We start from the raw sequence: 20,327 nt of genomic DNA, 5'->3' as shown, positions 1-20,327 counted from the left end.
AGTTATCAGCCTACCCGAGATGGCTTCTGAATTTGTTTCTATTTAGAAAAAAATGTACATTTTGTAAAAGTATAAATCAGAATTAATTCATGGTTTCCATAAATTGCAGGATTCACACAAAATCAAAATCATTGTTTTAATAACATTTACAATATATATAGATGTCAGATCCAATAAAAATGTAGTTGATTCTTCTGTGTACTTAATATTCTATCAGTAACTTTTTTTAAGAACAAGAATTGACTATATTTAGTATGCCATTTCACAGCCATTAAATCATCAAGGAACTTCCACTGTTGAGCAATTATTAATTAGCCGCTAGAAGTAAAAATATAAAAAGTTCCTTATTATGTAATTTAGCAATTACTCCCTTGAAGATGGGTAGTAGTGGGGTGCATTCTGCTCTTTGATTAGAAAGGAGTTTTACTTTTGTAGATACTTGCAGAGCAGCACACTTCTTCAAACATCCACCCCATACAGGTAGTCCTCGACTTATGACCAAAATTGAGCCTGGAATTTCTGTTGTTAAGTGAGACGTTTGTTAAGTGAGTGTTGCCCCATTTTATGACCTTTCTTGCCACAACTGTTAAGTGAATCCCTGCAGTTGTTAGTTAGTAACAGAGTTGTTAAGTGAATCTGGCATTCACTTTGCTTGTTTGTAGATGATCACATGACCCCCCCCAGGAGCGCGCAACCATCATAAATGTGAGTCAGTTGTCAAGCGTCTGAATTTGGATCGCATGATCATGGAAATGCTGCAAAGGTTGTAACTTTGGTTACAACCTTTGTAGTACAGTGGTCTAAGGCACCCTGTTATTAAGCTGGTTATTAAGACCAGATGCCTGCAATTACTGCAAGTTCGAATCTTGCCAGGCTCAAGGTTGACTCAGCCTTCCATCCTTTCTAAGGTAGGTAAATTGAGGACCCAGTTTGTGGGGGGGGGGCAATAAGCTGACTTTGTATAAATATACAAAAGTATGAAGGCTATTGCTTAACGCGTTGTAAGCCGCCCTGAGTCTCCGGAGAAGGGCGGCATATAAATCAAATTAAAAAAAAAAAAACTGTGAAAAACGGTCATAAGTCACTTTTTTCAGTGCTGTTGTAACTTTGAATGTCACTAAATGACCTCTTGTAAGTGAGGACTACCTGTATTGACAACTCCTCCAACTTTTTGTTGAGTAGTTGTGAGAGGTATACACTATTCTTATTGGAATTAAGTGCCAGCGGTATACTATCTTCCGCCTTTGTTCTGATATAGACTGATAAAAAAATTCTCCTGATTTCCATAGTTTGCCATTTCATATCTTTCGTTTGGTTTTCGGGGCCTGTATCCTAACCTTTTTTAGACCTACAGGAACACATGGACACATTTAAGTGTTCCTGAAGTGTACAGGAAGCCCTCAACTTACGTTCATAATTAAGCCCATAATTTCCCTTTGCTAAGCAAGAGAGTTGTTTAGTGTTGTTCTGACCCATTTTACAACATTCCTTGCCACAGTTGTTAAGTGAATCAATGCAGTTGATAAGTTAGTAACTCGGTTGTTAAGTGAATCTGGCTTCCCTATTGATGTTGCTTGTCAAAAGGTCTCAAAAGGTGATCACAACTGGGCACTACAACCATCATAAATATGAGTCAGTTGCCAAGCATTCGAATTTTGATCTGGTGACCACAGGGATACTGGAACGATTGCAAGTGTGAAAAATGGTCATAAGTCACTTTTTTCAGCGCCATCGCAACTTTGAATGGTCACTAAATGAATGGTAGTGAATCAAGGACTACCTGTACTGTCAAAATTCCTTCAGGACCTAGGTCTCTCTATGCCATTTATCTTTGAATGGTTCACATAGGGCAAAAAAATGTATTTTTATTACATCACAATTCTACTTCAGGTTAACGTAGGCAATAATCTTATCAAAAGATCATAAAATTAGTTCCACCTCTATCCAAATTAGTTCCGCCTTTATCCAAGTCAAGAACATTTACACCTCATGGCTTATGAATCACTTAGCAGGTCTCTCTTGAAGTACTGTCAAAAGCTGAAGTACTTTCTCCTGAGTTTGCATTTTATACTCCTACAAATCTAATATTTAATTAATCATTCATCTCTTAGGTTGGAGGGCTGTTTACGAGCAGGTAACCTGAGATCACATCATCTCCTCTCTGAGTTGTAAAATATTGTGTGTCAAACATCTTGAGCAACATAGGTTGTCCTGAGATAAATTTACATAGGTAAAATTAACATTCTCGCTTCCTGCACAGCGCTGACTACTTTTCTTCTTATATTCCAGAGAGCCATGTATATAAAAAGAACCAATTTTTGACCCAGAATTTTCTTCATTTAGATGATCTCTCCCATCTCTGAATTTTTAAATTTATGATCAGTTAATTAAATAGGAGAAAGCAAGGATTAAGGACTCAACTACAATGGACTGTACCACTGGAAGAGCCGAAAGACCAAATTAGAGACGGATTATCCTGAGAAGATCTATGTGAGTGCTAAGAGTTGACACATAATCATTTGATGATTGCAATCAAATCATTTTAGCAAAAGGACAAACAAGCACAGTGTTGATATTGATGGACTAACCAGATTCCAGTCCCCACTTAGCCAGGGAAGTTTTTTCTCCAAGCTCAACATACCTCACAAGGTTGTTTTTGTGGGGAAAACAGAATGAGGGCATGCTTATCCAAGATTTCTTGAGCAAAACGCACTCACTCACTCACTCACTCAATCAACAAACAAACAAACAAACAAACAAACAATCCTGGAATCATAACCCTTCTTCCGTTATCTAAAGAGTCTCCCCAAATTGCAAAAGAACTCTTTTATATACTGCATCCAATTTTGGTCACCACAGTATAAAAAAGATGTTGAGATCCTGGAAAGAGTGCAGAGAAGAGCAACAAAGATGATTAGGGAGCTAAAGGCTAAAACGTACGAAGAACAGTTGCAGGAATTGGATATGTCTAATCTAGTAAAAAGAAGGACTAGGGGCAACATGACAGGAGTGGTCCAATATGTGAGGGGCCACCACAAAGAAGAGGGGGTCAACCTATTTTCCAAAGCACCTGAAAGTAGGACAAGAAGCAATGGATGGTGACTAACTAAGGAGAGAACCTAGAACTAGAGAAATTTTCTGACAGTGAGAACAATTAACCAGTGGAATGGCTTGCCTTCAGAAGTTGTGGGTGTTCCATCATTGGAGGTTTTCAAGAAGAGACTGGATGACCATTTGTTCAGAATCATATAGGGTCTCCTACTTTAGCAAGGAGTTGGACTAGATGACCTCCAATGTCCCTTCTAACTCTCTTATTCTGCTATTCTTGATGGCACTTCCACAGAACAAATCACTTCTGGAAGGTTGATATGCCAGATGCAAAAGTGAGAGTTACAAGATTGATGCAAACTTGAGTTTCCTTCTATTTTTTCTTTCCTAGCAGAGATATTTATTGCCACTTGTAGTGAAGCTCTGGAAAGGGAAAACAATCTCTTGATTGCTAGATGATGTGGAGATGGAGGGATTGGGGGAGAAGGAATGCATTAGCTGTGATTTGGATTTGGAATAAATTCGGAAGAACCAAAGCATTCTTGTGGATATGACCAGCTGTGTCTGGAAGTGGCCCTCCCCTCCATTACTCTCCGTCCTCTAATTTCAGAAAATGTGGGTGTAGGTGTCTGTTCCACAAAGAATTAATTTATTTTGGAGGGAGTAACGTAAAGGTTAGGGATTTTATGCAGTATTTTGAACCTTCTTTCCTTTCAGTGGGACGGGTGCACAGCCATTAAGGCTCAGGTGAAATTCAAGTTTTGAAGCTACCCAATTGAGGACTGGGGTATAATTTTTGGCATGGGATTGCCAGAAGGATTCTGTGAGGTTAAATTAATCCAAGGAAAATGGGCATAAAACCTCCTTGAGACACATTCTGCTTGCAGTCAATGTTTCTTAACCTTAGCAATTTTAAGATGCATGAAGTCCAGAATTCCCCAGCCTGAAATTTAAGATCCATCGACTTCCTCTCCCAGAATTCCCCAACTAATGTGTGGGTTGCAATTCCCAGAAATCCCTAGCTAGTAATTTGAGATCCATGGATTTCCTCTGTCAGAATTCTCCAGCCATAGTTTTAAGATGCATGGACTCCAACTCCCAGAATTCCCCAGCTATGTTTTAAGATGGGTGGGCTTATATGTGCCAGCTGGGGTATTCTGGAGGTTGACCCACCCATCTTAAAGTTGCCAAGTTTAAGAAGCACAACTTGAATGTACAGGTAGTCCTTGACTTACGATCACAATTGAGCCCCAAATTTCTGTTACTAAGTGAGACATTTGTTAAGTGAGTTTTGCCCATTTTACAACCATTCATGGCCCAGTTGTTAAAGTGAATAATTGCGGTTATTAATTTAGTAACTTTGCTTGTCAGAAGGTCTCAAAAGGTGATCACATGACCCCAGGACATTGTGACTGTCATAAAGATGAGTCAGTTGCCAAATGTCTGAATTATGATCACGTGACCATGGGGATGCCGCAACGGGCGTTAAGGGTGAAAAACAGTCATAAGTCACTTCTTTCAGTGCCGTTGAAAATGAACTGTTGTAAATTGAGGACTACTTGCATTTGAATGGGAGATACAGAGAGTTATTCACTGGCTGTGAATTTCACTTCACATGGGGCCAGATTTAGGAATCTAAATTGCTTTCTGTCAGGTTCACCTTAGCATTTTCTTCACAGAATCCTTTTAGTTTAATTGGCTTAGGATCAATGCTTTTTCTTAGAGATTTTCTGTGTGTGACTCACTAATATCCTCATCTAAATTGTGTAGGGGATGCTTTCTGTAATGGTAATGATGCGGGAATGACCTTGGGTGATGGGATTTATTTATTTATTTATTTATTTGTTTGTTTCCATTTCTATACCGCCCTTCTCCAAATAGGACTCAGGGCAGTGAACAGCCAAAGTAAAAGACAGAACGTACAAAATTTAAAAACAATTTAAAATAATTAAATATTTTGGCCGTAAATTAAAACAACCCAATTTAAAAATCAATTTAAAAATTAAACTCAAGCCAGCCCAGCTAGTTGAAATAAATAGGTTTTCAGGGCCCGACGAAAAATCCAGAGGTTTGTTATTGTACATATCTCTGGGGGTAGGTCGTTCCAGAGGCCTGGTGCCGCCACAGAGAAGGCTCTCCCCCTGGGGGTCGCCAGCCGACACTGTCTGGCGGACGGCACCCTGAGGAGGCCCACTCTGTGTGAGCGTACTGGCCGGTGGGAGGCTATTGGTGGCAGAAGGCGGTCTCGTAAGTACCCCGGCCCTAAGCCATGGAGCGCTTTAAAGGTGGTCACCAACACCTTGAAGCGCACCCGGAAGACCACCGGGAGCCAGTGCAGCTCGCGCAGGAGAGGTGTCACATGGGAGCGCCTCATCGCCCCCATAATCCCCCGCGCGGCCGCGTTCTGGACCAGCTGGAGCCTCCGGGTGCACCCCAGGGGGAGCCCCATGTACTGCGTTGCAGTAGTAGGGATGAACAAAGGCTAACAGAATAATGCCATAGAGTTGGAAGGGACCTTGGAGATCTTCTACTAGTCCAACCCCCTGCTCAGGCAGAAAACCCTATACCATTTCAGACAAATGGTTGTCTAGTCTCTTCTTAAAAACTTCCCATGATGGAGCATCCACAATTTCCGGAGGGAAGTTGTTCCACTGATTAATTGTTCTCACTGTCAGGAAATTTCTCTTAATGCTACCTTGGTTTTCTCCTTGCTTACTTTCCATCTATTGCTTCTTGTCTTGCCTTCAGGTGCTTTGGAGAATAGGTTGACCTCCTCCTCTCTGGGACAGTCCTTCAAATATTGGAAGACTGCTATCATGTCACTCCAGTCCTTTTGTTCCTTAGACTAGACTAGACATACCCAGTTCCCACAACCGTTCATCATATATTTTAGCCTCCAGTCCCCTGATCATCTTTGTTGCTCTTCTCTGCACTCTTTCTCAACCTCTTTTTTTATGTTGTGGCAACCAAAACTGGATGCAGCATTCCAGGAGTGGTCTTATCAAGGCATTATAAAGTAGTATCAACACTTCATGCGATCTTGATTCTCTGTTAATGCAGTCTAACACTGTGCTGGCTTTAAGGGAGGCCATTGCCCACAGCTGTATAATGGGTGTGAAAATAATCTCATAAGGGACCCTCTTTAATTTCTTGGACTGTAAAGGTTAATGACAGGAAATTTGTACAGGTAGTCCTTGACTTACAACCATTTGTAACCATTTATTTATTTATTTATTTATTTATTGCGATTTATATGCCGCCTTTCTCCCTAGGGACTCAAGGCGGCTTACAAAATGACAACTTCAATACAAATCACAATACAATACCAAATTAAAATCAGTAACCCAATTAAAAAACGATTTAAAATTATGACAGTGTACCCCCAAACGGATCAGTTTAATTGGCGGAAGAGCCACGTCTTCAGCTCGCGACAGAAGGAAAGAAGGTCGGGGGCTGTCCTGAGCTCAGTGGGCAATCCATTCCAGAGGATCGGGGTTCCCACAGAGAATGCCCTCCCCCTGGGGGTCATCAGCCGACATTGTTTGGCCAACGGCACCCTGAGGAGGCCGACTCTGTGACCATTTGACCATTCAAAGTTACAACAGCACTGAAAATAGTGACTTATGACCATTTTTCACCCTTATTGACTGTTGCGCATTCCTACGGTCACTATAATCCCTATAATCAAAATTCAGATGCTTGACAACTTGTTCATATTTATGATGGTGTCCCGGGATCATGCGATCCCCTTTTGCGACCTTCTGATGAGCAAAGTCAATGGGGAAGCCAGATTCACTTAACAACCATGTTGCTAACTTAACAACTGCAGTGATTCACAACAATGGCAAGGAAGATCATAAAATGGGGCAAAACTCACCTAACTGTCTCGCTTAGGAACAGGAATTTGGGGCTCAATTGTGGTCATAAATTGAGGACTACCTGTACTTTTAGACTTGCGAGATTGTGTTCGTGTAGCCTTATGATAAAATAGAATTAGCTCATGCAATCTGATCTACCTGGGAAAGCTGATACTCCCTCTGTCAGGTGCTGGCTCGGACATTCGCGTCTTAACTGAATTGATTTGCAGAAAAGAAAAGTTTGCTATCCGTGACATTTTGCTTTGCTTTGGTGGAATCCTATCAAAATGATAACAGCCTTGCAGGAGGTGACCCTTTCTCCCCGAACGTTTCAAAAGATGGCTGCATTCAGAGATAAGGCTAAGCCAAGAATTATCTATCTTTCCTAAACCCACATCTTCCAAACTCAAATGCGCTCAGCAAACCTGATAGGATTTGGGTGGTTTCTCTCTTTTATAAGAGTGTTGATTTTTTTGCAAGATTGTGGTGTTCTTGAGTAGGCCATATTTCAGGATGACGTGCTTATATTTCATGAGATCTCATAGGATTTCTATTAAAAAAAATTTTTTTAATGTATTTAAAATCATAGGGTTAGGAGGCACCTTGGAGGTCTTCTAGTCACTCCCTGTTCAAGGCAGGAGACCTTCCCATCCCGGACAAATGGTTGTCCAGTCCAATCTTTTATGATTTTATTTGAATTAATTTGGGGAGACATTTGAACCATTCCAAGTGCAGCATTTGTAGACCCTCGTTATTAGCTATGGTTGAAACTTAGATTTGGAAGCTCTCTCTTTCTTTCTCCCGTTCTTCCACTGGTTTTGCAAGGAAGGAACATTCATTACAATTGTTAAACATAGTTTACTTTGCCTTTCAATCTGGCTCAGGTATGGTTTATTTATTTATATTCATTTGTTAAAATTTTATGCCACCTGCCTCCCCTACAAGGTGATTCTGGGCAGCTTACGAATCATAGTTCAACTTAACTAGACAACTTCACTATTTTGTCAAAACAAAACTGCTTTAAAAAACCCCAGAGAAATACAGATTAAAAACTATTGCCCATTTTTTTATGCCCCAGACCAGCAATTCTTAACTGGGGATAATTACCCAAGGGAATAATTTGGACATCTCCTGGGAGTAATGGAGCAATTTGTAATAGCTTGTTTGTAAGTTGAAGATCCAGGATGGATGCTTGTGTGAAACCACAGAGAATCTAGTGGAGTTTTGCGGGGAGGACTGATTGTTAATAACATTATTCACGACCAGGAAAAGAGTTAATTGGGTCAAACATTTTGAGAACCACTGTCCCAGACTGTATTGCACTGGGAAATCAATCTTGTGTTCTCGTACTCACACCTAGACACATTAAATTTAATTAGAGTACCAATAAATATGTCATTTATAGAACCTTTAACATTTATAGGTTCTTAGGAATGACTGATTTATTTAGATCTTGTCTCTTAAAGCTTTAAGGCTTGGTAGCAGAATCAGATGTTCCATAGGCATTCCAAGAAGTGCAGCTCTTAATAAGTTTCAGAAAAAGGCATAAGCACTCCAGAACCTCTTTTGCTTTTGTGGTCTTCTGATCCTGGTGACTGACCCAGATTGGATCCTGCATAATTGTCAACCTTCAAGGATTTGGGGAATGTTGTTATACAGGTAGTCCTTGACTTACGACAGTTCATCTAGTGAGCGTTCAAAGTTACAAAAGCATTAACAAACCTTGTGGCCATTTTTCACATTACGAGCTTTGTAGCATCCCCACAATCGTGATCAAAATTTGGACGCTTGATAGCTGACTCTCATTTATGATGGTTGCAGTGTCGCAGAGTCATGTGATCCCCTTTTGCAACCTTTTGACAAGCAAAATCAACGGGGAAGCCAGATACACTTAACAAACATGTATCTAACTTAACAACTGTCGTGATTCACTTAACAATTGTGGCAAGAAAGGTTGTAAAATGGGGCAAAACTCATTTAACACTTAACAACAGAAATTTTGGACTCAATTGTGGTCGTAAGTTGAGGACTACTTGTATTGTTGCAGGATGGAATACCAGAATCTTGAAATCCTGTTCAATTTTCTCTCTGACCTTCTACTAAAGAAAATCAAAGCATGGTTATTTTGAATCTCTTTCTCATACTTCCTTCTATTCCTGGACTGTTTAACCTCTTATCTTAGTCCCTCTACTTAACAACTCCTTCCTTCCTTCCTTCCTTCCTCCCTTAACAGCTCTTATATACCTTCCTCAAGGTTAACTTTAAATTCCTTTATAATAACTCCATCACCACCAGTTAGTTCAGTCCTAAATCATGTCATTTTTTAAGCCAACAGACACATATTGAGATGTGATTCAGTTCAAGGGTCTCTGAATAATGTACCTTCCCAAGGCAGATGAATTTACATGGCTGATAAATTGATTAAGGGCATTAGCAGTGGGAGAAAAGCACTCTGCAGATTGCGTACTATTGCCCTGTGCACAAGGCAGTCTGTTTGGTTTATAGCTTTGTGCCGTTTGTGAAACCAGCCAAATTAAAACAAACAATGGTAAAACGGACATGCAAAACTTGTGGCTTTAGAGAATAATCCTCAGGCTGTGGAGCATTGTAATTCAGCCACAGCTAGTTCCTTCTCTTTAACTTAACCCAGAATATTTACCCCAAATGAAAACAAGTTTAAGAAATCCTGCTCAATATGCATTGTAAATAGAAAAAAGAAAAAAAAACAACAACAACACAGACACAAGTCCTGGGTAATGCCAAGATTCCGCACTTCTTCACACTTGTTCTTAAAATGGGCAAACAAAAAACAAAAATACTTTGGAATTAATAATTACTTATTAAAATAAAGTGTAAAAGAAGAGACCTTGTGAATAAAATCAATTAATCCCCATCTGCATATGGTAAGTATTCCGTCTCTCACAAATAGAGTATCTCTATCTATCTGTCTCTCTCTCTCTCTCTCTCTCTACACACACACACACACACACACACACACACACACCCTTCCCACCTTCCAGAAGAATAACAAAGTTAGAAGGGACCTTGGAGGTCTTCGAGTCCAACCCAATTCTCAAGCAGAAGACCCTGTAGCATTCCAGACAAATGGACAGCCTCTTCTTAAAAGCCTCCAGTGATGGGAGTAATCACGATTTCTGAAGATAGATAGTTACACTGGTTAATTGTTCTCCCTGTTAGGAGATCTTCGTCTGAGGAGCTACCATTGGTTTGGTCATTGGTTAATTAACCTGAATCTAGTTTGGTAAATTATAGCTTTGTCAGTCCTCGCTGCAATGTCTGAATTGGTATATCATGGATGTAGTTGTTGCTTTACCTATAGAAATAGCTGCATTGTGATTTTAAAAAGCTGGTTTCTGAGAAAGTGGAGAATGGAAGAAAATGATAATCCTTGTTGCTATGTATGCATGTGAGTTTAGTCATGCTATAATGATACCACATTTGCACCACCCACCTTTAGTATCAGTTCCCACAACCAAATCCTGCAAACCAGGGCTGAAAAGCTGGTTGCTAGAGCAGGCGGTGAAGAATAAGCTGCTTGATGCAACTTGCACGAAGAGTTTTAAAACGTATACATCCAGAAAAATATACTGTAAATATTCCGTTAAATATAAGGTTCTTGAATCCTCAGTCTGTTTTTGGGTAGGTAAGAGGTGATCGATAAAAGGGTCTGCACAGGACCCACTGGTTTTGGATTATGGACTTTTGACCCCAGACTTTGAAATGGTCAGCTTGGCACTGTGGAGGGAATGTTTGTACCCCCCTCTCCGCTTGGTCTTTGATGCAAGAGGACACAAAAATAGACGTTGACGGTTCTGTTCTCTCTCTTTCATTTCTGCTTCATCATGCAAGACATTCAAACTGACACTTAGCTGTATTATCCCAGGAAAAGTGCAAAGCCTTGTAATCAAAAGTTGTTATATAACTGAGTGGCTGAGAGATACAGTAGCAAGGACGTCATTCCAGGGAATTTTTATTTAGGACGAGCTCTTTGTTTTACCTAACTTCCCGCTTGCTTTAGTTCAAATCTGGCACAGCCTTCCTGAAACCAGGAAATCCATTCCAACCAAACCCACCAAGGTCCAGATTCCCATAGATGGCAATAACGCTCAAACTTCATCTCTGCCAGGAGCAATTATTCTCCAGAGCATGTACTCCTTGACCCTTCTGCCATAACCTGCTTACCTCCTCCATTTCAAACCTAGTTAAATCTCTTCATTGATTCTTCTGGCAGATTCTTCTGGGGTAAAGAATGATCCCTTGAGGATCCAAGATCCCCATTTACCATCTCCAAGAAGCAGGCAGGAACCCATGAGGCAAAGAGAGAGAAAGAGGAGGGAGGGAGAGACAGAGAACACTTAAACAAATGAGGGAGTTGATTCTAAACACTAAGATACTTATACAAACATAGTGTGAGCTAATTGACAAGGGATAATATAATTTACAAACCTAGTACAGGTAGTCCTTCATTTAGTGACCGTTCGAAGTTACAATGGCATTGGAAAAAAGTGACTTATGACCATTTTCCAAAGTTAAGACTTTTGTAGCATCTCCATGATCAAAATTCAGATGCTTGGCAACTGGCTCATATTTATGACGGTTGCAGTGTCCCTGGATCATGTGTTCACCTTTTGCGACCTTCTGACAAAATCAATGGGGAAGCCAGATTGACTTAACAATTGTGCTACTAACTTAAACAACTGCAGCAATTCACTTAACAACTGTCATAAAATGGAGCAAAACTCACTTAATAACGGTCTCACTTTAGCAATGGAGATTTTGGGCTCAATTGTGGTTGTAAGTGGAGGGCTATCTGTATCACTGCGGCTGGTGGCTCAGCAGACTAATAGCATTGTGATTAACACCAGCTGTCTGCAATTACTGTAAATTCGAATCTTGCCAGGCTCAAGGTTGACTCAGCCTTCCATCCTTTCTAAGGTAGGTTAAATGAGGACCCAGTTTGTGGGGGCAATAAGCTGACTTTGTATAAATATACAAAAAGTATGAAGGCTATTGCTTAACGCATTGTAAGCCGCCCTGAGTCTCCGGAGAAGGGTGGCATATAAATCAATTTTTTTTAAAAAAAAATTATCACTGGTCCTTTCTCCCTTAGTGAGACAGACAGCCATTACAGCCAATCAGTGTTTGGGAGGTGTGCCCTCTGCTGCCCTGCCACAGTGGTGAGTTTTGGAGTAGAGAGGTATCTTTTTCAGCCCTTCTTTCTAGGGCTGTGCTGAGTTTCAGATTTGAAGGGAGAAAGGTGATTCAGAGCACGTACAAGCGCACGCTTATAGCACCTGTCAAAAACCACTTAAAGCGGTTGTTTCCTGGGCTCACAAAACTGTCTTTTGTAGTTTCCGCATGATCCTTGGAAAAGGTGCATAATTTAAGGTATTCTCAACACGTAGCAAGCGTACGTCTTGTTCATGCAAGTCATATTTGTCTGCTTAAATCTTTTTTTCTCCAGCATTAGGAGGAATGACTTCTCAGTTGATTAGATTTCAGCCCTGCAAAATAATTCTGTGGAATTAGTTTAACCTGTACATAACTGGATTTATTTGTGTCTTAATCAAGCCTCCTGGGATTACTTGGCCAGTTCTATTTGTCGCGGGAGTTCCCATAACATCTTAACCCTTTGTTGGGCCAGTTAAACAAGTTGTGAATGGGCCAGAGAAGATGTTGCATGAAGAACCTTTGTATGATCAAGCACGTTGGTTTTCCTTCCTGTAGATGAGCCATATCAGAAGACCAGCCATTCTGCCATATTTTTGCATTGCATTTGAATTGTTTAGTTACTCCAGAAGTTAAATCAAATTATGTCTTCCGAGATGAATTTGCTTGCTGCATCTCTTCATTAGTTATGCTCCATGGTAGTCTTTCCCAACCTCAGCAACTTTAATTCCGCATGGCTGAGGAATTCTGCAAGTTGAAGTCCACAGGTTTTAAAGTTACCAAATCTGGAGACCCCTAATCTAGTAGATCAATGTGCCCTTCTGAGGATTGAGTCAAGTTGCTTAAACTGAGATATCAAACTTGGAATAAAAGCTACAGATTTTGCCGTATTAGGAATTGGTTAGTTTAGAGCACTGTTTCCTAACCTTAGCCATTTTAAGATGTATGGACCTCAACTCCCAGAATTACCCAATTAGCATTCTGGGAGTTGAAGTTCACTTATCTTAAAATAGCCATCAGATCCGTGTATCTGCCTTTCTTCGTGGAAGAAGGGGGGGATTTGGATTTGTCACATTTAGTTCTATTTCCTATGTATCCTAAGTATCCTATTTCTTGCCTGGTCCACTTTGTATAAACTTTAACCTGATTTATAACCGTTGCCTGCTGCCAGAAATGCCTGAAGAATTCTCACCTCTTGGGAAATGAGAGGGGAGGGGGAGATGTGTGGATTGCAAGATGGCCCTGAGAAGCTCTTCTTATCTGCTTCTCAGAGAGGCCGGTAAGATATCATCTTCACACCAGTGATGTCAGCGCCTCAACGATGGCATAGAGAGCAGAGGAGAGAGATAAGCTCTGAACTTTTGCCTGCTAAATCCCTTTGAAGTCGGGTTGTCGTGGAAATGAGGAGGGGAGACATTCCTGGGAAATGACGAGACAAGAAGGCTGGAGAATGACTTGGAAGATAGCCAATGAGAAGCAGAGATTTGGGGATCGGAAAGGGAGGGATTGGGGGGGCAAAAGGTTAGTCTTGTCCGCATCGAGTCATGATCCGGTTGCTGTGCTCAATTAAAGAAAAGATTTCGTTAAAGATTGGCAGTTTGGAAATTCATTTACTTTGAGATAGCATCGAAGTCTGACAGGCGGATTGATGGGAATCCACATCGGACGGTGGGGAGAGGTTCCTAATTTCCTTTATCCTGGATTGCATGCCCTGTGGGACCTCAGAGCCTGCTTTGAATTTTGACTTGCTTTCGTCCCTTTTCAATAAAAGGTTCCTTTTGAAATAGAAAGTTTTCAAGAGTTTGTACTTTTTTGGAAGAGGGGAAAGGCTGGTCCTTACAATAGCTAAGGTTTAGATTTATGTTTTCTAGGCCAGCTAATTTCCAGATGTTTGTTCTTCAATAAATGGTTGTATGCTGAGGCCTAGTGGTGCCCATGCTGACCTGAGGATTTGGAAATTGAGGTCTACACATCTAGAAGAAGCCCAGGCTGAGAAACACTGGTTTAAGGGATTCTCTGAATACAACCATGGAGGTTTCTACACTATAGTTTACTTTTTTAAAATTTTTTATTTATTTTTATATTTATTTTATTTTTATCTTCTCCGGAGACTCAGGGCGGCTTACAATGCATTAAGCAATAGCCTTCATACTTTTGTATATTTTATACAAAGTCGGCTTATTGCCCCCACAAACTGGGTCCTCATTTTACCCACCTTAGAAAGGATGGAAGGCTGAGTCGACCTTGAGCCTGGTGAGAATTGAACTCGCAGTAATTGCAGGCAGCTGGATGTTAAATGCTGCCTTAGTAGGAGGCATTAGCCTCCTACGCCACTTAGGCTCATGTTTACAGTTTGACATGATGCATGATCTCTGCTAGGGCGGTGCAGTGGTTCAGCAGTTAAGACACTGGGCTTGTTGTCTGGAAAGTCAGTAGCCCAGGTTCGAGACCCGAGCACCACACGACAGGGTGACCTCCCATTCTTGCTCCAGCTCCTGCCAACCTAGCAGTTCGAAAACACACAAGTGCAAGTAGATAAATAGATACCACTTTCGTGGGAAGGTAACAGTGCTCTGTGATGTCACGCTGGCCACATAACCGTGGAAATATCTTCAGACAGTGCTGGCTCAATGGCCTTGAAATGGAGATGAGCAGCACCCTCGAGCCAGCAATGATTAGTGGAGTAAAATCCGCAGGGATTCCTTTTTTATAATCTCTGCTGATTGTGCCTTATTCAACAAAGTACTCTTCTACAAATTCGCATGTACTAAATTTAGAATGTGTATTCTGCCACATCTCTGTCCCATTTCTGTGTTCATATTTTATTTATTCTATGGTACTGAATTGCTAGATTTTCAGGGTTACAATAAGCCAGGAGGAGCTGTGGAGATTTTTGGAAAAGCAACACATTTTTCGTTTATTTTTGGAATGTCAGGCTGGGAAAGGAGGATTAAAAACTAGTTAATGCATCTCCCAAATTCCCTGAAACTATCACTTTGCATATTACATTTTTAGCCTGAATAATTTTAAGTATATTGTAAAAAACATTAAAATTATCAGTGTAACTGTGGTAAATATGTGTATTACATGAACGCACTGATCATTTCTGATTTCATCCTTTTCCATGCCTATCCAATTTTTAAAAAAATGATGTTTGGTTTTAAAAGGGCCATCTTGTCATTTTTCCACCTCAGTTCGCAAATCAGTTTCCTCGTGTTCACTGCATCTTTAAATCAATTGTTAGAACAATTGGTGGGTTCTTTCTGCAATCTCCCAATTTTTGACCTTTAAAGCTCTAGTGCAATAATAAAAGGAATGTTGTTTAGCAAAACATAATCAGCAGTTGGAAAAGCAGAGAACATGAAAAAGGAGATGGATGGAGATTTTTTCAAATTAAAGGGACCACCACAGTTCCTAAGGTACATGTTAGAAACAATGCATCAGCAGCTATATATTTAACAATATAAATTAAGCTGTGAAAATGGAACACTGTTAATATTTATTTATTAGTTGCATTTCTATGCCGCCCAACTCCCTAGGGACTCTGGGTGGCTATCCCCCAGAATATCCCTTTCAATGCAGAGTATTGTTTCTTGTGACTTGAACACTGAACGCAAATGAAGGAAAATAATATTCCCTGCATTATTTTCAGCTGTTTGCTGTTTAAAGAACAGTCATGCTAAGCTATATATTTAGAGCTGAATGCAGGAGAGTGTTTTTATGTTTTCTTAGACCCTCCTGGTGTTTCAACTTAAAATTCTTGGATATTTTCGGAACAATCCTTCTGGTTCATTTTTTAAGAATTTTGAAGGAAGTTCCCCCAGCTTTGTCAACAGGAGTTGATAAGACTTCTGGGGGGGGGGGGGAATCAAATCTTGGGATTGAAAAAGTCTAAAAGAACTGGAGCTCAATCCAATTCATATTACAGCTAGTCCTCGATTTACAACAGTTCATTTATTGACTGTTCAAAGTTACAGTGGCACCGATAACATGGCTTATGATCATTTTTCACACTTATGACTTTTGCAGCATCTCTATGGACACATGATTTACATTCAGATGCATGACAACTGGCTCATATTTATGTCAGTTGCAGTGTCCTGGGGTCGTGTGATCACCTTCTGCGACGTTATGACAAGAAAAGTCAATGGGGCAACCAGATTCACTTAACAAGTGCATTACTCATTTAACAACCGTAATGATTCACTTAACAAATGTGGCAAGAAAAGTCATAAAATGGGGCAAAACTCACTTAATAAATTTCTCAGTTAGTAACATAAATTGTGGATTCAGTTATGGTCATAAGTAGAGGACTATCTGTATTTTCCTAGAAATAGTCCCCACAGAACTGAGTAGCTTAATCTTAATACATTAAGAGATAGGTTATATTGAATGTTATTTCCTTCTTATTTGAATATATGAATTAATTCTCTAAAATCACAGTCCTTCTGTGGTTTTACTGGCCAGTTGACTGGCCATTGTAAACTGTGCAGGTTAGCCCAACAGAGTAGAGAATGTATCCAGTATCTACAAAACTCTGCATTTCTTTAGCTTTGAGATCAAATTAGGGCACATAATTGGCTTCAGTCCCTTAAACTTGCTGGGCATCAAATTCAATAATTGAATTAAATTAAATTCAATAATTAGAATATAAGAGAAAAATGTTGGCATGGCTTGTCATGTGCCATATGTGTAGAATTCAAACTAGCTATTTTATTGTTTTATGCCTACGCCACAGGAATCTCCTGAGTTTACAGCTTTCACCTGGGAAGGACTAGATACGGTTCAAAGTCATTCAGAGGGTGTCCGTCTTTGTCCTCTGGTGTTTACGTAGCAAGTCGAAGCTAATTCTCCGTTTAAGCCCTTGTCTCATCTGGGATGGTTGCTCTCAACATCACTAGAAAACCAACCTAATGGGCTGATATTGTCTTTGGTTACAGCTCTGGGTCAACCAAGAAGATGGAGTTGAAGAAGGCACGAGCGAAGTACAGAATGGACATTTGGATCCAAATGCCACTGACTGCCTCTGTCTCGGGAGAACCCTCCAGAACCGAGACCAGATGAGAGCCAATGTCATTAATGAAATCATGAGCACGGAGCGCCACTATATCAAACATCTGAAGGACATTTGTGAGGTAAGCCAGCCTCTTCCTGAATATTTTGTTTAAGATTCAAGTCTCGGGTGCAGATGGATTAGGGGATCAGGTGGATTAATTTCATCTCTCTGTCTAACCTTGAAGTTCTTTGGACCAACATAAGTCATTCTTTCACAGTCCATTTTTCCAATTTAATTGTGAGAATCAAATGAAGCAACATTTGTGTATTGTAGGCACTGGAATATGAGGATAACTAGTGTTCAGGTGCACTTTTGTTGACGTGATAACTGTTTAATTTGGAGGTAATCTAACCATAGCCCTGCCCCCTTATTCCCTTGATAATGTTTGTCATCACTGTATACTTCTGCATTTTTAATCTTCAGATGGGGAAAAAAGAAAGTGAGAAAAGAATCCCGCCAATCATGTGAGAAAATCCAGTTTCCTTGAAATCTCACTCTATAGCTTAATTTTTAAAAGAACAGATAACAGAGTTGAAGGGACTTTTGAGACCTTCTAGTTCAGGGGTCCCCAATCTGTGAGCTGTTGCCCACTAGTGGGCAACATGAGTAGCTAGCTGCTACATGTGTATGTGCGCATGCGAACAGCCCCACTCGTGTGAGCATCGCTGTGAGCGTTGCCAGTGCCCGCAGCCCCAGTTGTGTTGAGCGTTGTCACGGGCACTCATAGCCCCAATTGTGCAAGCCACAGGTGCTCGATCACATGCACGTGCACCTGCCCCTCCCACAAACCATCCCCTCTTTCCCCCCTCCCCGCCCTCCAGGCTGCCAACCTGGAAAGGTTGGGGAACTTTGTTCTAGTCCAACCCCCTACTCAGGCACAAGACCATATACCATTCTGGACAAATGGCTGTGCAATGTTTTCTTGAAACCTCCAGTGTTGAAGCACCCACAGCTTCTGGAGGCAAGCCATTCCATTGCCTAAGTGATCTTACTGACAGGAAATTTCTCCTTAGTTCTAGGTTGGATCTCTCTTTAACGATCTTCCCCCCGTGACTTCTTGTCCTGTCCTCAGGACTTTGGAGAATAAATTGACTCCCTCTTATTTTATTTATTTATTTTATTTTATTAAATTTCTATACCGCCCTTCTCCCGAAGGACTCAGGGCGGTGAACAGCCAAAAAATAAAACACAGAAATACAAAATTTAAAATAGATTAAAACAGATTAAACAATTTGGCTAAATTTTAAAATATCCCATAATTAAACAAATTAAAATTAGTATTTAAAATTTAAATTTTAAAATTTTAAAAGGGAGAAGATTTAGGCCAGGCCAGCTTGATGAAATAAAAACGTTTTAAGCGCGCGGCGGAAGGTGCGCAGATCCGGGATCCTACGTATCTCCGGGGGGAGCTCGTTCCAAATCGTAGGTGCCCCCACAGAGAAGGCTCTCCCCCTAGGGGCCGCCAGTCGACATTGTTTGGCCGACGGCACCCGGAGGAGCCCCTCTCTATGGGAGCGTACTGGCCGGTGGGAGGCTATTGGTGGTAGCAGGCGGTCCCGTAGATAACCAGGTCCTAAGCCTGGTTGTGGCAGCCCTTCAGATATTGGAAGGCTGCTATCATGTCACCTCTAGTCCTTCTCATTTTTAGAGTGAACATACCCAGTTCCTGCAGCCATTCTTCATATGTTCAGACAGTGTAATTCACACAGTAGGGTACACTAGCGTAAAATGGGATCGTACACTTTGTGGTTGAGTGCGTTGTGAGGAGCCCAGCTATTGACTGAGCATATTGCATGAACCACACCATCTCATAAAATCATCAAAGGGTTGGTATGTCCATTGTTGCATGCTGTGTGAACACAGGAATTCGATTTTGTTAATCCAGATATAAACCTTAGCATACCTACGAACACAGTCTTTGAGTATTAAAATTATTTCCTCAGAATATCTCTGAAGGTGTTTCAGGCATCTACTTTTGAGAATTTACTTTTCAGCAACTATGCAATAACCAATATTTAAGGCTTTTACCCACCGATGAGCAACCATTGATAGTTTGATGCAGAAGTGGCTGCGTCAAAGGCTCTTGTGATGACATCAGAGGTTCTAAGGGGTTAATTTATATGACAGCTAGATTGCTGTCCAATCTCAGGAAGTTTATTGCTGTTATTTAAAACAATCAAGTCTTTTCAAACAACTAAGTGTGGAGAATAGTGTGTCTCTGTGTGTTTGTGCGTGCAAATATACAGCCATGATATTTTTAAAAACAAAAATATCGATCCCATTCTGTGCCTAGAGGTTCAAGGATGAATGAAGGTTTGAAAACACATAAAGTGTTTGTTTCAGTAGAATTATAATGGAAAAAATTAATTTCATGATATTTGAGGAAGTCTTTTTTGCTTTGGCCTTATGAAAAACATGGCAATTTGGCCCTGCCTGCCTGCCTGCTTTTTAAAATTGATGTAGCACTTCACATAAAACTAATCAATTCTGATATAGTTGTATGGATTTATGGTGGGTATTCATCACTGCCACCTGTCAAGCTGGAGTGCATTTGGTTTGGTAAATAAGCATTTCCAAATAAGCAACATGTAGAGAAATGTGGAGATAATTTTGATGAAGGAACACATGAGCCATTAAGGGAGGGAAACCAATTTAGCCTTAGTAAAGTGGAAAGTTGAGAAAGAAACTTAAAACTCCCACCTTGATTCTACTTGGTATAAGAAGGAGGGAGAAAAAAATTCTAGCAGGTTTCACAATTATGTTATTTTATATATATATTAAAAATAACATTTATGGAATCTTTGTGGTATCTATTTTCTGACCTACCTTATTTCAGAAGGCCATCCCAACCACAGATAACTTTTTGGCATAATGTGTATTTATTGGTTTGCCCTTATTTGCAGAAGTGAGGGTGTGAGGTGGAATAAGCCATCTTAACAGAATAACAGAGTTGGAAGGGACCTTGGAGGTCTTCTAGTCCAACCCCTTCAAGTAGGAGACCCTATACCCGTGATGGCGAACCTATGGCACGCGTGCCAGAAGTGGCATGCAGCTCCTTCTCTGTGAACATGAGAGCTGTCGCCCCAGCTGAGTTCTGCCATGCATGTGTGTGCGACTTCCGCTGGCCAGCTGCTCTGTGGGCCTCTGCTGCACATGCGCAGGGGCGGGGTGCACGT

General features: G+C 40.7%; 1 protein-coding gene across 6 annotated transcripts in view; it reads left to right on the top strand.

The window, feature by feature from the left end:
- Nucleotides 1–20,327, top strand: part of ARHGEF9 (Cdc42 guanine nucleotide exchange factor 9) — a 262,804-nt gene that overhangs the window by 162,667 nt on the left and 79,810 nt on the right. For all 6 annotated transcript variants that reach the window (XM_087877453.1, XM_034435086.3, XM_034435090.3 and 3 more), the window contains one exon: nucleotides 17,036–17,230. In XM_087877453.1, the coding sequence (XP_087733579.1) occupies nucleotides 17,036–17,230 (195 nt within the window). The remainder of the gene's footprint in view (nucleotides 1–17,035; nucleotides 17,231–20,327) is intronic.

Source organism: Pantherophis guttatus, chromosome 12 (assembly GCF_059756535.1).
Source record: "Pantherophis guttatus breed Tessera chromosome 12, ASM5975653v1, whole genome shotgun sequence".
In the NCBI taxonomy this organism is placed as follows: domain Eukaryota; kingdom Metazoa; phylum Chordata; class Lepidosauria; order Squamata; family Colubridae; genus Pantherophis; species Pantherophis guttatus.
This window is presented reverse-complemented; position numbering and strand designations above follow the sequence as displayed.